Raw genomic sequence first — 17544 nt, 5'->3', positions numbered from 1 at the left:
GCTGCATTAGCCTGCTGAGCTATTGCAACTCAGCTACACAATGCAAGCGGGGGAGGGCAGAGGGGCCTCAGATCTCAGTCCCCCGCTAATTGGGGGGGGGCAGAGATTCATACTTACCACTGCTGGTAATCAGGTCTGCGGCTAGGCATAGGGTAGCTTCTATAGTAAGCTGCGGCGTGTCCCTACCTGAGCTACTGCCGGGGTGCCTGGGACCCGGAACATTCATCCTTTATTAGTGGCGGCAGGTCTCCTGATGCCTCCAGGTAGCAGGCTGACAGATGCAGTTCTCCGTCAGCTTGTCAATGCTTTGTGAAAGCTATAAAATAAAGATAAAAATACTAAGTGTGGGCTGGAGCTCAGCCCCATGTGACCGGCTCTCTCAGCACATTTCTAAAACTGGGGCTTCAAGGGGGTAGAGGGGGGAGGAGTCACTCACACTTAAAGATTTAAAGTGCCAGCTCCTCTCATACACCCATCTAAACCCCATTAACTTCAGTGTCCCCTGATGGATGAAAAAGAAAGAAGGCGAGGCCAGAGGTTGGGAGAAATGTCTCCGGCAGCCATTAGAGGAGGCAAAAAATGTGGATGGAAAGACATGGGTGGGGCAGTGATATACAGTGGGCAGGACATGTGAGGGGTAGTGTACCAGAGGAAAGGGAGGGAGTAGGGATGTATTTGGTGAGGGGGTAAGTAGGATGGGGAGGGATGGGAAACATTTACAGTAAAAAGATGTAGGGCGGAGGGTTCCAGCTGAGCAGCAACGGTAAGGTAGGCAAAGTCACAGGGCAGTGATGGAGAAACAAGGCAAGTGACAGCAAAGAATTGCAGATTGGCATACAGAACAGTAAGTGGGTGGGCATAGACAGACAACAAACGTAAATCAAAATGGGAAAGAATAAAAGATTATTGCAGGCGTGGTTATATTGTGCTAGCACAAGTATTGGAAATAATCACAATACACTGATCACTTGACAAGCTATGCATTTTACTTTGGTTAGTACTGGCTGTATCAAATCTATCAGAGTACTTGTTTATTTCCGAGCAGTGAACATGGTTTAGGAGAAAACTGATAGGTCATGTTACAATCACATGCCAACGACGCATATTCCAATTCTCAAACGCTTACATTGGAGTATTAGGTTTTCTTTTGAAATCAGAAATAAATGCCAACAAAAACAAGGTTGAAATGATCAGTTTAATTACAGAGTTAGAAACCAAGCAAAACATAAGTCAGGGAAGGGAAAAACAGAATTATTCTACACATTTACAGAAAGGCCACAGCAGTTTGTCAACATACAGTATAAAACCCCCTTAAAAAGAGTGACTGAAAAGACGACAAGTATCACTCTGAAGTCCTCAATGGTATATACATTGCACAGTCTGTGTAAGAAGCAGATCTCCTCCATGTATTTATTTTTATGTCATGCCAGTATCCCAAATGTATCTGCTGCACTTTGCATTTAGTTCAGTCTTCAAGGGCTGTGGTAGTACAATATATCTTATGTACTGTATATACCGATCATATATGTCCAAGAAAAAAAAATCACAAAGCCTATTGCTCTATTAACGCATCTCTGTGACAAAACATTACAGCAGTTAAAAGTAGTATGCCATACAGATTATTCACAGGCAACTATGGGGATGCCCAATGCAGAGAGATTCATGTCACACTGTAAATATGTATGGTTGTGTTCTAAACCATTGTTATGCAGGAAAAGCTGGCATTTTATTTAACTTCAAATCAATAATCACCTTTCAATCAGAATGTGGATAAGCAGTGTGATTATTTAAATAAAATTAAACAGACTTTTACATGGATAGGTTATAAAGTTGTCCAACTATATAATACACTTCAAAAGACAATCTTTACTTTCATTTAAATTATATATTAACCATGTATTAAATTAAGTTGCCTGTCATGTTTCCTTCATACCACTAAGGTATGATGTGTTTAATAAATGCTTTTTTAGTAAAAAAAAATACTTTTCTGGGGAATTTTTGTTATTTTTAATTTCTATGGTCTACATGAAATAAATTAAACAGTTAAAAAATGTGTACAGAACTCTTACGTATCCTAACGGGTGCGCCAGTCAGCCCTTGCTAGAATGGAGAGAGTGTTTGCAGAGACGCAACCAGTTTGCGGTGTTTTTGTTATACATGTACCTTAGAAATTATATTTGTTAAAGTCAAAATCAAAACGGAAAGTCCCTTTAACAAAAGTATATGTGCACGTGTATATACCCATATAAGGATCTTCAGTTCACACTGACAGTCTTCCATCTTTACAATTAGTTTAGTCCACTATGAACAAAATAATTTGCTGCATGTAAACATGACTAAAGTACAGTATACAAAATACTCTAAACCATGATCTTTTGGAAGAAAAAAGATATCAAAATATTTGCTTTAAAAATTAAGCTTTATCCAGTTTCAAGAAAAAAAAAAAAAAATGAACAGCCCTTGGGGTGTTCACATCCTGAGTTCATTTATAGGATCATTCCAAACACAACACAGGTTTTGTCTGCAGACTTAGAGAAACAGTGAAGTCCAATCTTCAGCTCCCTTGATGTCCACTGACAAAATTATATACTAGGAACTGACTGGTGCCACAGTACTGTGTTGCAAACAGTTTGCCATCTGGAGTTGGATCTGAGAATGCAATTTCATCTTTGTTCAGATGAGAGCCATAAATGAAATGGTTCCTGTCAGGAAAATAAATATATGATTAGAATTGTTACAATAGGCATAAATTCCATGCTGCTGGCGAGACGGAGGACACAGCCATTACACATTATAGCAATCTAATTGCAGCTGCCAAGACTAGTGTGAAAAAACTACTGCAGAAGGCGGTGGACAATTATACAATACAAATGTTCTCCTAATGTGCGATGGCAGATTTATTTCCTGCGTTGGCCATTTCCTTTCTAGACGGTTAGAATTTACCTACGGATTGAACTAGATCATGATGTGCATTGAACAAGTGTCTATTTATTTTAATAAAAGTAGGCTAAGTTTTTATAGAGAACTACAGGTCTCAGCATGGTACAGCTGTCAAGGCAAGCTGGCATTTGGAGAACCACAATTGCCATCTTGCCCTGGTACTTATAGTTCAGTATCTCCTGCAGTGATGATGATTATTTTTTAAGATGTTAAAATGTACCCTTGCCCTGGTATACCTGCATGCGTTTAAAATGTGCCAGGACTGAGACAGCCCCTTTGTGCAACTTTGGAGGCAGCACCACTTGGTGACCTTTAGATGTAACTATCGGCTGCACCATCAAAACTTGCAGCAGCCCCATGCAGATTCTCCGTCAGACTGTGGCCACCAATGGGAGTAACGAAGAGTTTGAGTCCGCAGCTAGTTATGAGTCATGCCCACTACAGTCCCCGAACACGTCCAGAAGACAGACCATCTCAGTGCATCTGAATAGCCGGCACCGCCCAGGAACACCCAGCGCATTTCTGGTACCGTGTGTCTCAATCACATCTGCGCCTCTGTGTAGACACCATGGGATGCATCAGCTATATGAGTTTTGGGGAATTTTCGTGCATGGGCAGAATAAAAAAATTGCTCAACTCTGCGAACATTGGCATTGCGTGCTACTCAGGATCAATAGGCCGAGAACCGTGACCCCATGGTATTCCGTAATCTAAACAGAGACTGGCAAGTGTGCCAGCACTGCAAATAGCCTGCCGTAAAGCTTATGCATCCCACAGCTGTCTGCAGCCCCACATCCTCCATGTCTCCAGGGAGGGTGTTGAAGATCAGGGGGTGAGCTGACCCCTGCCTACACTAATTCTGAGTCACTTTCCACCCACCCAAACCGCAGCAGAGAACACCCCAGCCCCATAATCTGGGTCCTGGGCAGAGGTGACCGTCCCGGCTCCCGGTTCCCAGCTGTTGGAAAAGTACAAGCGCAGGTGCTGCTACTGGAGAGGGTAGAGGAAGAGGATCAAGCGCTGGCTACACGCACTCCCAGATCTGGGTTTTATGACACTTCGGGGACAGTCATGGATTAGCTCTGCCCCCTCTCGTGCCAGCTGCAGGCTTACGCAGATCATAGGGTGCGAGCAAAGGCAGCTGCTGTCAGGCACCCATCAGGCAAGTCAGGGGGAATGAGGAGAGGGGAGCTGATGGTAATTATTGTCATTCTGTCTGATGTAATGTTACCCGGGGCACTGTCAGCCACGCATACATTCTCAGCTCCCACATAAGTAACACAGGGCACGTTTCTCACATCATGTGCCTGGAGTGCGACTGCCACACACTGCAACTGTCATTCATGGGGGGTGGGGGTTTAAGTGCAGTACCCAGATGTGTGGGGGCAGAGGGAGTGAGGGCTCTGGGAGGATGTAGTAGGTATTACCGCCAGCCACACGGTTCAAATCCCGACAGCGGCAGCCCGGGAAGGGTGAAAATCCGAATCGTCAAAAGGTAAGTATCGCTAACCTAATTCTACCCCCTAACCCTCCCTTAGGGTTGCCTAACCCTAACCTCCCCCCCCAAATGCTTAACCCTAAATCCCCCCCTAAGTGCCTAAACCTAACCCCCCTTTCCCGCAGCCTAACCCTAACCCCCCCTTCCCCTAGCCCACACATAACCCTCCCGGGGGGGGGGGGGGTGCCTAACCAAAAGTCCCCCCGGGAGCCCTAAAACCTAACCCTCCCGGCTTACCTAACCTGTCCGCTGCCGGCTTACCTTCGTTCGGTATGCCGGGCGTTTGCCTTCCGGCGTATGGATAATGACAGGCGTCGAGTTTTCGATGCCCGTCATTAGTACCACGCCGGGATTAGAGAGTCGGGAAGGCGGCGGTCGGTATTTAGACCGTCGGCTTGCTGACTACATCCCCTCTGGGACACACGGCTCCCCTGACACCTGCTGCTAGCAAGACAGGATGCCAGTAGGGTACACCACAGGGATGACAGGAGAGAGCTGTCCGCAGATGTTATTCTGCTGTGCGGACTGGAGCCAATAGCACGGTGTGTAAAAAGTAGGCGGACACTGCCGGCCGGTGTCCATCTACTTATCATTCACTTTTTTCCAAAATAATTCCATCCGCCCTTAGAGCCGCAGTTTAATTCTTCCCAAATTAAGGCATTACCAAGCTGTACAGGTTGTTTAGGGCAGTGCTACTCTTACAGGTACTTCTTTATGCACATTTATGACATTTCCTATCTTAGGAGGAATACCTTGAGAATGCGATGTTATCTAGATCTACAATAGATGGTCTCATTCAAATACACCATGCTGAACATCCAATATAGTGCTCAATACTTACTATTATGTATACAATCACCTCACTAATCAGCATGTATATTATGGCTTCAAGAATGCTCTGGCACATATATTATTTACAGGAGACCATATTCAGCTGAACAATGCCCCAGCATAAATGACCTAGAAATAGTATAAAACCTTACATTATACATGACGTCATGGAATCCGTTATTACCTTAAACACTCGAGCATTCTGGATGCAATTTTCTTTCGTCGTATCATGGAAAAAACCCAGATGCGACTCACTCCGCAGATAGCTGGCTCAGGAGAGGTGGAGCAGCACCAAGCTTTCACTCGCTCCGAAATGAACTGATCCTTCTCAGAACTACCACTTGGAATAAAATCATCAATCACTCTATAGCCCTAAAATACAATGTACAGAAATATCAGTGGATTTGTGCTACTAAGGACCAATTGTGCTGTTTTATTAAAGAAGAATATTATGAAATAAAAGACTGCTCCATATAGCACACAAACACACTATTAAAGGAAGTCTAACACTACAGTAATAGCTACATATAACTCAGGCTTTAAACATGATGCTTCTCATTATTATACAATGTAATTCTGGTCAGAATACACAGTATTTATCCCTAATGAATTTGTGTTGCCCAATAGATGCGGTACATGTCTCATTTGGGAATAGCAGAGGAATGAGTGCTTGGGAAATATGAAGCAGTATGTTGCTAAACTATGCTAGAAAACTACAAAGCTACTACAATTGGAGTATGCTACGTAAAAATAAGAATGCCTCAACATGCAGAAGTATAAAAGGAGCCAAAAATAGTGCATTTATACACTTACAGTCAGTAGATGAAGTACAGCTTAGGACACATCCACCAACAGCAACTGGCCACTTGTCAGACGGACTGCCTCAGGGGCCCCAAACAGTACAGGATTTACAGATCTCCTTGTTGGTGCACAAATCTATTCATTACTGGATGACACATTTTAAAAGATCCACAGGTGCTGCTAATTATTTCACTTGCGATACTGAGTAGATCTGTAAAACATGCTCTGTTAGAGTTGCCTGAGGACTGGAATTGGGAGACACTGAACTAAAGCTGTGTTCCATCTACCAACTATAAGTATATACATTTACTATACTAGCTATTACTTTCAATACTTTATTGATGTATTCAAAAGTGCCAGTTATGGTAAAACTTTCCTTTGTTTATGTTCTTTCTTCGAAGTCCATAGGGTCCACAAGGAGACAATGGGGTGTAGGTGGTGGTTGAGGACCAGGCAAAGAACAGTTAAGACTTTGTTCCAGGGATGCAAGGGTCCTTCCTTCTATACCCCGCCCCCGAGCCACTTCAGTTCATGACAAGCCTAAGGCTGGAGGAGAGGAGAGAAGGAAGACTGGTACACACAAGAATCACATTCTCACACAGAAGTAGACGGGAAACAGGTGACCAGGAAACATAGCCCATAGAAGCAAGGTGCGTCAGGGCGGGTGCCCATGGACCCTATGGACTTCGGTGAAAGGTAACGAAGGTAAGTTTTACCATAACCCTCATTTTCTTTTTCCGGGTCCATAGGGCTCCACGGGGAGACCTTGGGGATGTCCCAAAGCAGTTATTCAAGGGTGGGGACGCTCCAGATCTGAGAGGAGAATACGGCATCCAAATGAAGCATCCCGAGAGGCAAATGTATCGAAGGCATAGAACCTAAGAAAGGTGTGAACAGAAGACCACGTGGCAGTCTTAGAAAGCTGTTCAGCTGAGGCACCACGGCGAGCTGCGGACAAGGGACTCACAGAGCGAGTGGAATGAGCAGTAACAGTAGCCGGTACAGGAAGGCCTGCCTGCGTGTAAACCTGTGAGATAGTCATGCAAAGCCATCTAGCCAATGTCTGTTTATTGGCTGGCCAACCCTTCTTGTGAAATCCATAGAGCACAAATAGGGAGTCTGTTTTCCGCAGAGAACTGGTACAGTCCACATAGATCCTGAGAGCACGGACCACATCCAAAGAGGCCTCACCTACCGAGAGGTCTGGTGATTGGAAGGCCGGGACGATTTCCTCATTAATATGGAAACGAGTAACCACTTTGTGAAGGGAACCAGGGAGAGTCCGAATAACAGCACTGTCCTGATGGAAGATTAGAAATGGGTAGCGACATGAGAGCACCCCTAAATCAGATACACTTCGGGCGGACGCCATAGCCAGAAGAAAAAGAGTCTTCGCTGTGAGCCACTTGAGATGCACAGATTCCAAAGGTTCAAACTGAGTGCCCTGTAAGGCCTGAAGAACCACTGACAAATCTCACAGAGCCACAGGAGGGACAAAGGGAGGTTGTAAGCAGAGTACACCTTGCCGGAAGATGTGGACATCTGGAAGTGAAGCAATTCTACGCTGGAACCAAAATGGACAGAGCAGAGACGTGTACCTTCAGCGAAGTAAGGCAGAGTCCAAGATCCAATCCAGCTTGGAGGAAGGCCAGGACTCTAGAGACCCAAAACACATGAGGGTCATAGCTTCTGGCATCACATCATTGGAAGTAGGTATGCCACACTCTATGGTAAATCCGGACAGATGCCAGCGTATGCGCTCTGAACATAGTCTGAACCACAGAGTGAGAAAACCCTTTAGACCTCAGGCGGGATGTCTCAAGAGCCACGCCTTCAAAGACAGAGACGACTGAGGTCTGGATGAAGACAGGGACCCTGAGACAACAGGTCCGACCGCTGAGGTAGCAGGAACGGTGCATCTATGGAGAGGCTCCGAAGATCTGAATACCAATGCCGTCTGGGCCATGCTAGGGCCACCTACAGGACAGTGCGTCCATCTTGTTTGAACTTCAGAAGAACTCGAGGAAGGGAGACTGGCGGGAATAGTTACGCCAGATGGAAGAGAAGGGATGTGCACTCCCAATTGGACACCAGTGTCAGTGTCCTAGATCGAATGGGGTCTTGTTTTTAGCAATGTATGTTTACCTTATTATTAGCATAAGAGGGTTAATGATACCAAACTATACACTCCAATTTTGATTTGGGAATATTGGCAATACATTTAATTATGGGTAGCCAAGTAGATGGTCAGATATGATGCACGCAAATTTCCTTTTTTAAGTATTTTCTTGTTTTGTACTGGTTTTACAATTTATTTTTATGTGTGTATTTTATATTGGTTTTGATTAAAATATGATGTATATTTAATGCTATCACATTTGAGCGCTGGTATTATTTGTACGCCAGATGGAAGGTCCACTTCACTGATAAGGCGTCTACGAAGGCTGCCTCGGTGTCCCTTGTTCTGGACCCGTACACTGGCAGTTTGTGATTGTGTCTGGAGGCCATGAGGTCCACCTCTGGTAGGCCCCATTTGTCCACTAGGCGTTGAAAGACTTCTGGGTGGAGAGATCATTCCCCGGCATGCACGTCGTGACGGCTGAGAAAGTCCGCTTCCCAGTTTAGAATTCCCAACACTGCGGAGATAGCCGGGAGGTGACCTTCAGCCCAGGTGAGAATGCTTGACACTTCCATCATTGCTGACCAACTTTGAGTCCTCATTGGTGATTGATGTAGGCCACTGCTGTGGCGTTGTCGGGTTGCAGTTGTACAGGCTTGCCCTGAATAATGTCCTGAGCTAGAGTGAGGGCTTTGCAGATGGCTCGGAGTTCCAAAACTTTGATTGGCAAGGTCTATTCAGCTGATGTCCAATGCCCCTGGAAGGAGTGTTGACCGGTCACTGCGCCCCAGCAACTGGCGTCCGTTCTAAGTAGTACCCAATCCGGGATCCAAAAGGGACGACCTTCGGTCAAATAGGACGTCTGCAGCCACCAGGAGAGGGACAGACGAACCTCTGGAGAGAGAACGATCGTTTGAGCCTTGATCCGATAGGGCAGGATTCCACCTGGACAGGATTAGCTGTTGCAGGGGCATGGAGTGGAACTGAGCGTACTCCACCATGTCGAAGGTGGGTAGCATGGATCCTAGAACTTGCATTGCTGAGTGGACTGACACTTGGCGACTGTGTAGGAATCTGCGCACACATACTTGCAGTGTGGAGATCTGGTCTGCTGTCAGGAATAATATGAGATATGGTAAGAACTTACCCTTGTTATCTCTATTTCTACGAAGTCCATAGGGTTCCACAGGATACCTTGGGGTATAGGTGATGACGTCAGTCTTCAGGCACCACAGAGTTAAAGTTTTCAGCCTCCCAGGATGCATCTGGGTCCCTCTCCTATACCCCGCCCCCGGGCCAAGGCATCTCAGTTACGTCACAAGCCATAGGCCGGAGGAGGAGAAGAAAGAGAGAGAAGAAAAAAAAAATCTGGACACTCACAGGAATCACATTCTCACCATAGGGAGACGGGAAAACCGGTGACCAGAATAAAGCCCATCTGCAGTACAGGTGCGACAGGGCGGGAGTCCTGTGGAACCCTATGGACTTCGTAGAAATAGAGATAACAAGGGTAAGTTCTTACCATATCTCATATTTTCTACTTCAGGGTCCATAGGGTATCCACAGGATACCTTGGGGATGTCCCAAAGCAGTATCCTTTAAGGGTGGGGACGCTCCTGTGCTGAGAGGAGAATCCGCCGCCCGAAGGAAGCATCCTGAGAGGCAAAGATGTCAAAAGCGTAATACCTCTCAAAGGTATTGACAGAAGACTACGTAGCAGCCTTGCAGATCTGAACTGCAGAGGCACCACGTCTAGCTGCAAATGAAGGACCCACAGACCTAGTGGAATGAGCCCTCACCAAGGAGGGAACTGGAAGACCTTCATGAAGATAAGCTTCTGAAATTGCCATACGAATACAGCCTGCCAAAGTCTACTTTGAAGCAGGCCAACCCTTTTTACGGAAGCCATAGAGGACAAACAAGGCGTCCGACTTCCTAAAAGAAGAAGTGCGGTCAACATAAATTCTCAATGCCCGCACAACATCCCAAGTGGCGTCACCCACTGAAAGTCCAGGTGAATTGAAAGCCGGCACAACAATTTCTTCATTGATGTGAAAACTGGATACCACTTCGGGAAGGAATCCCGGACGAGTGCGAAGCACCGCCCTATTCCTATGAAAAATCAGAAAAGGGGGTCTACAAGAGAGAACCCCTAAATCCGAAATCCGTCTGGCCGAGGCAATGGCCAGAAGGAATATGGTTTCAGCTGTAAGCCATTTAAAGTCCACTGAGTCCAGTGGTTCAAACGGCGGTCCCTAGAGAACTCTCAGGACCACAGCCCAATTCCAAGGCGCCACCGGTGGAACAAAAGGTGGCTGAATGTGAAGAACACCTCGCATAAAGGTGTGCACATCAGAGAGCGCAGCAATCCTACGATGAAACCAGACTGACAGGGCAGACACCTGCACTTTCAGAGAACCCAGGCGAAGCCCATGATCCAGTCCAGCCTGTAGGAAAGCCAACACCCTAGACAGGCGGAACTCCCTAAGGGAATACCCTCTAGGTCTACACCACCGGAAGAAAGTATGCCACACACGATGGTAGATTCTTGCCGAGGAAGGTTTACGAGCTCTTAGTATGGTTTGCACCACGGAGCTAGAAAAACCCTCTGGACCTTAGCATGACCGTTTCAACAGCCACACCGAGTCAGGTCCGGGTGAAGACAAGGACCCTATGACAGCAGATTCGGTCGTAATGGTAACCTCAGAGGAACGTCTACTGACAGACTCTAGAGGTCGGAGAACCAGTGCCGTCTGGGCCACTCGGAAGCTATCAACAGTAGCGTACCTCCTTCTTGATTTGAATTTCCGTAATACCCGCGGAAGAAGGGAAAACGGAGGGAAAAGGTAGGCAAACTGGAACATCTACTAGACGGACAGGGCATATACCAGAGACGCCTTTTCGTCTCATGTTCGAGACCCGTACACCGGCAACTTGTTGTTGTGCCGGTACGCCATGAGGTCTATCTCAGGAAGACCCCACTTGTCCACCAGACTCCGAAAGACGTCCTGGTATAAAGACCACTCTCCCGGTTCCTCCTTGCTGGTTTAAATAGGCCACCGTGGTGGCGTTGTCCGACGGGACCTGCACAGGGTGACCCTGGAGAACCGGCTGTGCCCGCTGGAGAGCTCTTGACACCGCATGGAGCTCCAAAATGTTTATTGGAAGCTCCGCTACCGCCCGAGTCCACCTGCCCTGAAACAAGTGTGGACCCGTGACAGCTCCCCAGCACCGGAGACTGGCGTCCGTTGTTAACAGGACCCAGTTCGCCACCCAGAACGGGCGACCCTTGTTGAGGTGGGTCGTCTGCAAACACCAGGTTAGAGACAGGCGAACATCCGGAGTGAGCCCCATCGTCTGGGACTTGAGACACTGAGGCAATCCATTCCATCTGGACCGGATCAATAGCAGCAGAGGTTTGGAGTGACATTGGGCGTACTCCACCATGTCGAATACCGACACCATTGAGCCCAATAACCTCTTTGCCAAGTGTATCGACACTCGACGACACTGCAGACAACTGCGCACCCTCAACTACAAAGCAAGGATCTTTTCCTCCGTCACAAAGATCCACTGCTGCCTGGAGTCCAATAAGGCCCCGAGGTGCAGGATCCTCTGAGACGGGGTGAGAGTGGACCGCTGCCAGTTTGTCAACCAGCCGTGACGTTGCAGTACCGCAATCGTCAGATCCAGATGGTGTAAAAGAAGCTCTGGAGACCCCGCTATCAACAGGAGGTCGTCCAGATAAGGCAACAGTCGGACTCCCTGCGTCCGCAGGAGAGACGCCATGACCGCCATGACCTTGGTGAATACCCGTGGAGCAGTCACCAGGCCAAAAGGCAGTGCCCGGAACTGGAAATGTTCGTTGCAGATTGCCAATTTGAGGAACTGCTGATGGCGCAAAAGAATAGGGACATGCAGGTAAGCGTCCTGGATGTCCAATGACACCATGTAGTCCCCAGGTTCCAGTGCCAGAATAATGGACCGCAGGGTCTCCATCCGAAACAGAGGCACCCTCAAGGACCAGAGGCACCCTCAAGGACTTGCTGAGGGCCTTTAGGTTTAGTATTGAACGGTAAGACCCATTGGGTTTCTGCACCAAAAATAGAATGGAATAGAAACCCAGGCCCCTCTGGGAAATTGGAACATGCACTGCGACCAGCACCGGGCGAACTGAAGCAAGCGCCCCCCACTTTGGGGTCCCCCAAAAGGAGGCCTGGACCGTCAGGCCGCAGGTTTGTTATCTGACCTAGGAGCCGGACGTCTGGTACTCCAGACCTGTTTCTTGGGCTTGGACAATTTCTTGGCCCCAGCCTGCCGTGGAAAGGACTGTACTTTAGGCCTACCTTGGGCCCTGTGAGGCCAAAAGGACGACCCACCAGCACTAGAAGGAATCGTAGCAGTCAGAAGACATGCAGATTTTGCTGCTGCCAACGCAACTACAATTTTGTCCAGATCTGGACCAAATAGTACCTGTCCAGACCTTCTAATCCCTTTTTGGAATCCACGTACACTTTCCAAGAACGCAACCATAAGGTGCGACAAGCAGCCACTGCTGCAGAGGAGATCCTAGAGGTGAGCATACAAATATCTAAAGCCGCTTCATTAATGTAAGTGGCCGAGTCTCGGAGATTGCCCACCAACTCGGTCTGTTCAGCCGAACAGTCAGAGTCCAAAGACGCCTCCAAATTATCCGCCCAGCGCTCCATAGCTCTGGCTACCCAACACACGGCCAGAGCCGGTCTGGATGCTTCCCTGCAAGGGAATAAACGGATTTGAGGCAGATCTCCACCTTGCGGTCAGTGACATCCTTCAAGGATGACATCGAAGGCATAGGCAACGTGGCACTTTTGACTAGGCGTGTGACATGTGAATCCACTTGCGTAGGGGATTCCCGCTTAGAAAAATAATTGACCGCAAACGGATAAGCCACGGCTAAGCGTCTCTGGGGCTGAAACCGTTTACCTGGATTTTTCCACGCCTCCTCTAAATGATCCACTAATTGATCAGAAAGAGGGAAAACCGTAGCCTCACCCTTAATATCCTTAAAAAGGCATATATGAATGTGGCCACCAAAGGATCAATATCCTCAATAACTAAAGCCGAGCGGACCGCTCGAATAAGACCAGGGATATACACCTTGGACTTAGCGTCCGGCTCTTTGGTACGGAGAGGTTCTTGGTCAGATAGATCCAGAATCTCCCCATGATCTGACGTCTCATTGTCATCCCCATAAGGAGCAGATAAAGACGCCACCGGCCGTTATGAGGCCGCAACACAGACTCCCCCTGTAAAACATCGGACAAATGCTGAACCGATGTAGTTAAGAGTATTAACCCACGCAGGCTCCGGAGAAACCTGGGAAGGGACAGGGAGACTGTGGGGTACCATCAATTGTCTCGGGAACTCCCGCATGGGTGACGACACCACTGACTGCTGGGACAAACCCGTCTGGGTAAACGCAGGTGGCGGAGCTAGCTGGCCCACAAGGGTTGTAAGCGCCTTAGCGAAACAAGCCCAGGGAGGTTCCTGTACCGGGACCGTGACCATAATCGGCCGTGACAGTGCCAGGCACTGGGGGCATAACCCCTCCGCGTTACCCTCCCCCTCTGCTATTGGTACCTTACATTTAGTACACATGAGCTGGAGAGGAAAATCAGTCTCAGACATGATGGTAAGTATGTGACACTCACACCTATACGTATTGGTATAGTGTGAATAACACCCTGCACACCGCGCACCGCAAGGGCTTTGAGCAGAGCAAGATCAGGGACAGTAATAAAGCGGACAGTAGAAAGTGAAAGTACAGACAGCAGGCTAGCAGTTCAGTCACATACAATGCAGAAGAAACAAATCCCTGCACTATTAGCGCTGATTCTCAACTACTCAGACCCTCAGGCTGGTAGGACTCAGCGCTGCATACACTGACCTGTGACAAACAGAGGAGAGGTATGCTGGGGGACCCAGACCGCAATGCCACCGCTCACAGGCTTCCAGCAGTGTTCACCATGCTTTAAAGATGGCCACCGAGGAGCAGAAGATGAAGGAGGCCGGCCTGGGGAGGACAGCTGACACACTGTGGCCAATCAGGCAGAGCAGAGAGGCTGTGTGCAGCAGGGGAGGCGCCGGCTGTGAGACAGGGAAAGCGCGCTCCCCTGGCATGCATTTAACCCCTGGGACGCCGCAGCGCATGCCGCTCAGCAGCGGCCCGCTGTCCCAGGGGGTAGTGGAAGCGCAGGTTGGTCGCCTGGCTCCACGCTGCAGCCAGTCCCCAGGGAGCCCCCTGCCTGGGGACTCAGGACCATGTGACCAGCGGGGACCCACCGCGGGACCCCGCTGCTTATCTGCATCCCCTTGGATCTGGCCATGGTCCAAAACATCTGGGGACACCGCTAGCCGTGACCCCAGATGTCTACCAGCATCCCCGGATCAGTACCGGCGTTCTGGTACCGGCGGGTTGTAGGGGAGACGGCATGGACGTCAGTACTGACTGTCCATGCTGTACTCCCAGATGTGCAGCCAGCGCTGCCTTTAAAAGAGACTTCAGGGGCTCTTCATAGCCCCCCTCTGCACAGTGCCTCCGACTCCGGCCAGGCACCGACGAAACTGAGATGCCTTGGCCCGGGGGCGGGGTATAGGAGAGGGACCCAGATGCATCCTGGGAGGCTGAACACTAACTCTGTGGTGCCTGAAGACTGACGTCATCACCTATACCCCAAGGTATCCTGTGGATACCCTATGGACCCTGAAGTAGAAATTCTCTGATTCTGAGAATCCAAAAGAGCTCCCACATGAACCATCCTTTGTGAAGGATTCAGGGAGGATTTCTTCCAGTTGATTACCAGCCATGCTTTTGTAGGAAGGCAATGGTTACCTGAAGATGGCATTGAAGCCCCTCTGGGAAGCTTGCTAAGAGCAAAAGGTCATCCAGGTATGGTAGCAGCCAGACCCCCTGACCACGTAGGTGGGCCACCACGATAGCCATAATCTTGGTAAACACCCGTGGAGCTGCAGACAGTCCAAAGGGCAGAACCTGAAATTGGAAGTGTTGCTGTAGTATAGCAAACCGGAGATATTGCTGATGAGAGGGCGCTATAGGTACAGGTAGGTAAGCGTCCTGAATATCCAGAGATACCATACAGACCCCAGGCTCCATAGCTAGGATAATAGAGCGTAGGGTTTCCATTCTGAACCTGGGTACCCTGATGAACTTGTTCTGGGATCTGAGGTTGAGGATAGGCTGATGAGACCCATTTGGTTTCTGAACAAGAAAGAGTAGAAAAATAATCATTCCCTCGCTGTGATAGTGGGACTGGAACTATAACCCCTGCTTGCAGCAAGGACTGAATGGATTTCTGGGTGAGCAGGGCCCTTTCGGGTCTGATAGAGGGCCTGTGCAGAAAAATTGGTGGGGTGGCAGTCTTAGAAATGAGAGGGCGTACCTGTGGAAGACCAATTCTCTTACCCAAGCGTCTGTGGTGGTTTGATGCCAGCACTGGGCAAACTGAAGAAGTCAGCCTCCTACTTGGAGATCCCCCAGGGGGAGGCGCGTCCAGTCAGGCTGAAGCAGAACGTCTGGTGGTCCAGGTCTGCTTGGTCCTGGGCTTAGCAGCCCTAGCGGAAGCAGACTGTCTAGGAAAGAACTGACTCTTAGGCTTTCCTTGGGAACGATAGAACCTAAAGGATGTTGTTCTAGGTTTTGCAGTAGCTGCTGAAGGCAGAAAGGCAGTCTTTGATGCTGCTAATGTGGCTACAATCTTGTCTAAGTTTGGGCCAAACAAGATCTCCCCAAGGTAATGCTTCTAAGGCTCTCTTAGAATCTGCATCCGCCTTCCATGACCGCAGCCACAGAATGCGGCGGGCAGACACCACCGTGGCCAAAGCTCTTGATGCTAGGAGTCTGACATCCAAGGACGCTTCTCCAATATATGAAGCTGCATCTCTTATGTGAGATACATAAGACATCTGATCCCGACAGGTGTCTGAGGGAAAAGATTCTTCAAGGGCGTCAGCCCAGCTCTCAGTTGCTTTAGCCACCCATGCAATAGCCATGGTTGGGCGAGCAATGGCGCCTGGGGAAAAAAAAAAAAAGGACAAAGATTTAAGGCCAGTTTCAATCCTTCTATCCGTAGGGTCCTTTAGTGGGGAAACTATGGGGATAGGTAATGTAGCGCTTTTAATCAAATGCATAACATGGAAATCCACCACTGGGGGAGTCTCCCATCTTGCACAATGAGCTGCAGGAAGAGGATAACAAGAGGTCATGCGTTTTTGGGGCTGAAACCTTTTACTAGGAATCTGCCAAGCCTCTGCCATCTGCTCAACTAGTTGACCTGAGGGGGGAAAACTCTGCTTTTTGCCGTTTAAATAGTTGGTGCTTTGATTTGGGGGCGGGCGCATCTTCTATTTGTAAGATAGATCTAACCGCACCAAAGCAGATATATTAATTTTAGACTGAACTTCTGCTTCTTCCCCCGAAGGGTACTCAGTATTAGAGAGACCAGCATCTTCTGCCTCCTCAGATGACACCTCAGAATCCGAGAGCTGCGTAGACTGTGAAGATAACACAGGACGCTTAGTAGTCTTACTGGTTAGGGGCTTCTCACCTTGCAACATATTTTGAAAGGCTGCCAGACTTTGTACTGAGTTAGACAGTAAGTCTACCCAAGGAAGGGGCATAGGAGGTACCTGTATTGCTTGTACCTGCTGTGGCAACCCCATAGGGGGAATTACAGCCGGGACTGCTAGGCGGCCCGCAATAGTGGCCAGCACTTGAAAAAAGAAAGCCATGGGGGGCTCCTGAGCCGGGGTGGGGGGGTCTGATGGGCCTGGTGAGATATAACACTTAGCACATAACCCATCCTGTACTAAATCCTCCTCATTTAAGCCTGCATCACATAATCTGCATGAGAACAGTATGAGTGCAGCTGCTATCTTGCTACTCTTGCCTTTGTTAGACATAGCTGCAGAGTAATATGCAACCACTAGGTATGTGATAAATTGTACAATTGGGAATGCAATATACTGATCCTGTCTTATGCTTGGGCAAGCTGCAGGAGCGCACAGCACAAAATATGGCACAGTGCAGTAACTATGTGACACCCTTCACAAATACAAGAAATGTGAGGTACAGAAAACCCTGAATACACCTGTATGTTAGGGCAAAAATGAGAAAAAAGGGAAAGATATATGCTGACAGTATAGAGAGAATATACAGAGACAGCACTAGCATAAGTCACATACAATGCAGAAAAACATATAACTGCAAAATGGCACTACAATCAACTACTCAGTCCTTAAAGGCTGGTAGGCTATAGTGCTATATAACCTGTCTCCAGGAAGAGGTATGTAGGGG

General features: G+C 48.3%; 1 protein-coding gene across 1 annotated transcript in view; it reads right to left on the bottom strand.

Moving 5' to 3' along the window:
- Positions 1-1186: 1186 nt before the first annotated feature.
- Positions 1187-17544, bottom strand: part of ESCO1 (establishment of sister chromatid cohesion N-acetyltransferase 1) — a 35404-nt gene continuing 19046 nt past the window's right edge. The window contains exons 9-10 of the mRNA XM_088469619.1: positions 5454-5641; positions 1187-2702 (exon numbers count right to left, since the gene is read on the bottom strand). Of these exons, the coding sequence (XP_088325745.1) occupies positions 2555-2702; positions 5454-5641 (336 nt within the window). The 3' untranslated portion in view covers positions 1187-2554. The remainder of the gene's footprint in view (positions 2703-5453; positions 5642-17544) is intronic.

The sequence above is a fragment of the Taudactylus pleione genome, unplaced genomic scaffold (assembly GCF_031769625.1).
Source record: "Taudactylus pleione unplaced genomic scaffold, aTauple2 ptg000093l, whole genome shotgun sequence".
Taxonomy (NCBI): Eukaryota; Metazoa; Chordata; class Amphibia; order Anura; family Myobatrachidae; genus Taudactylus; species Taudactylus pleione.
This window is presented reverse-complemented; position numbering and strand designations above follow the sequence as displayed.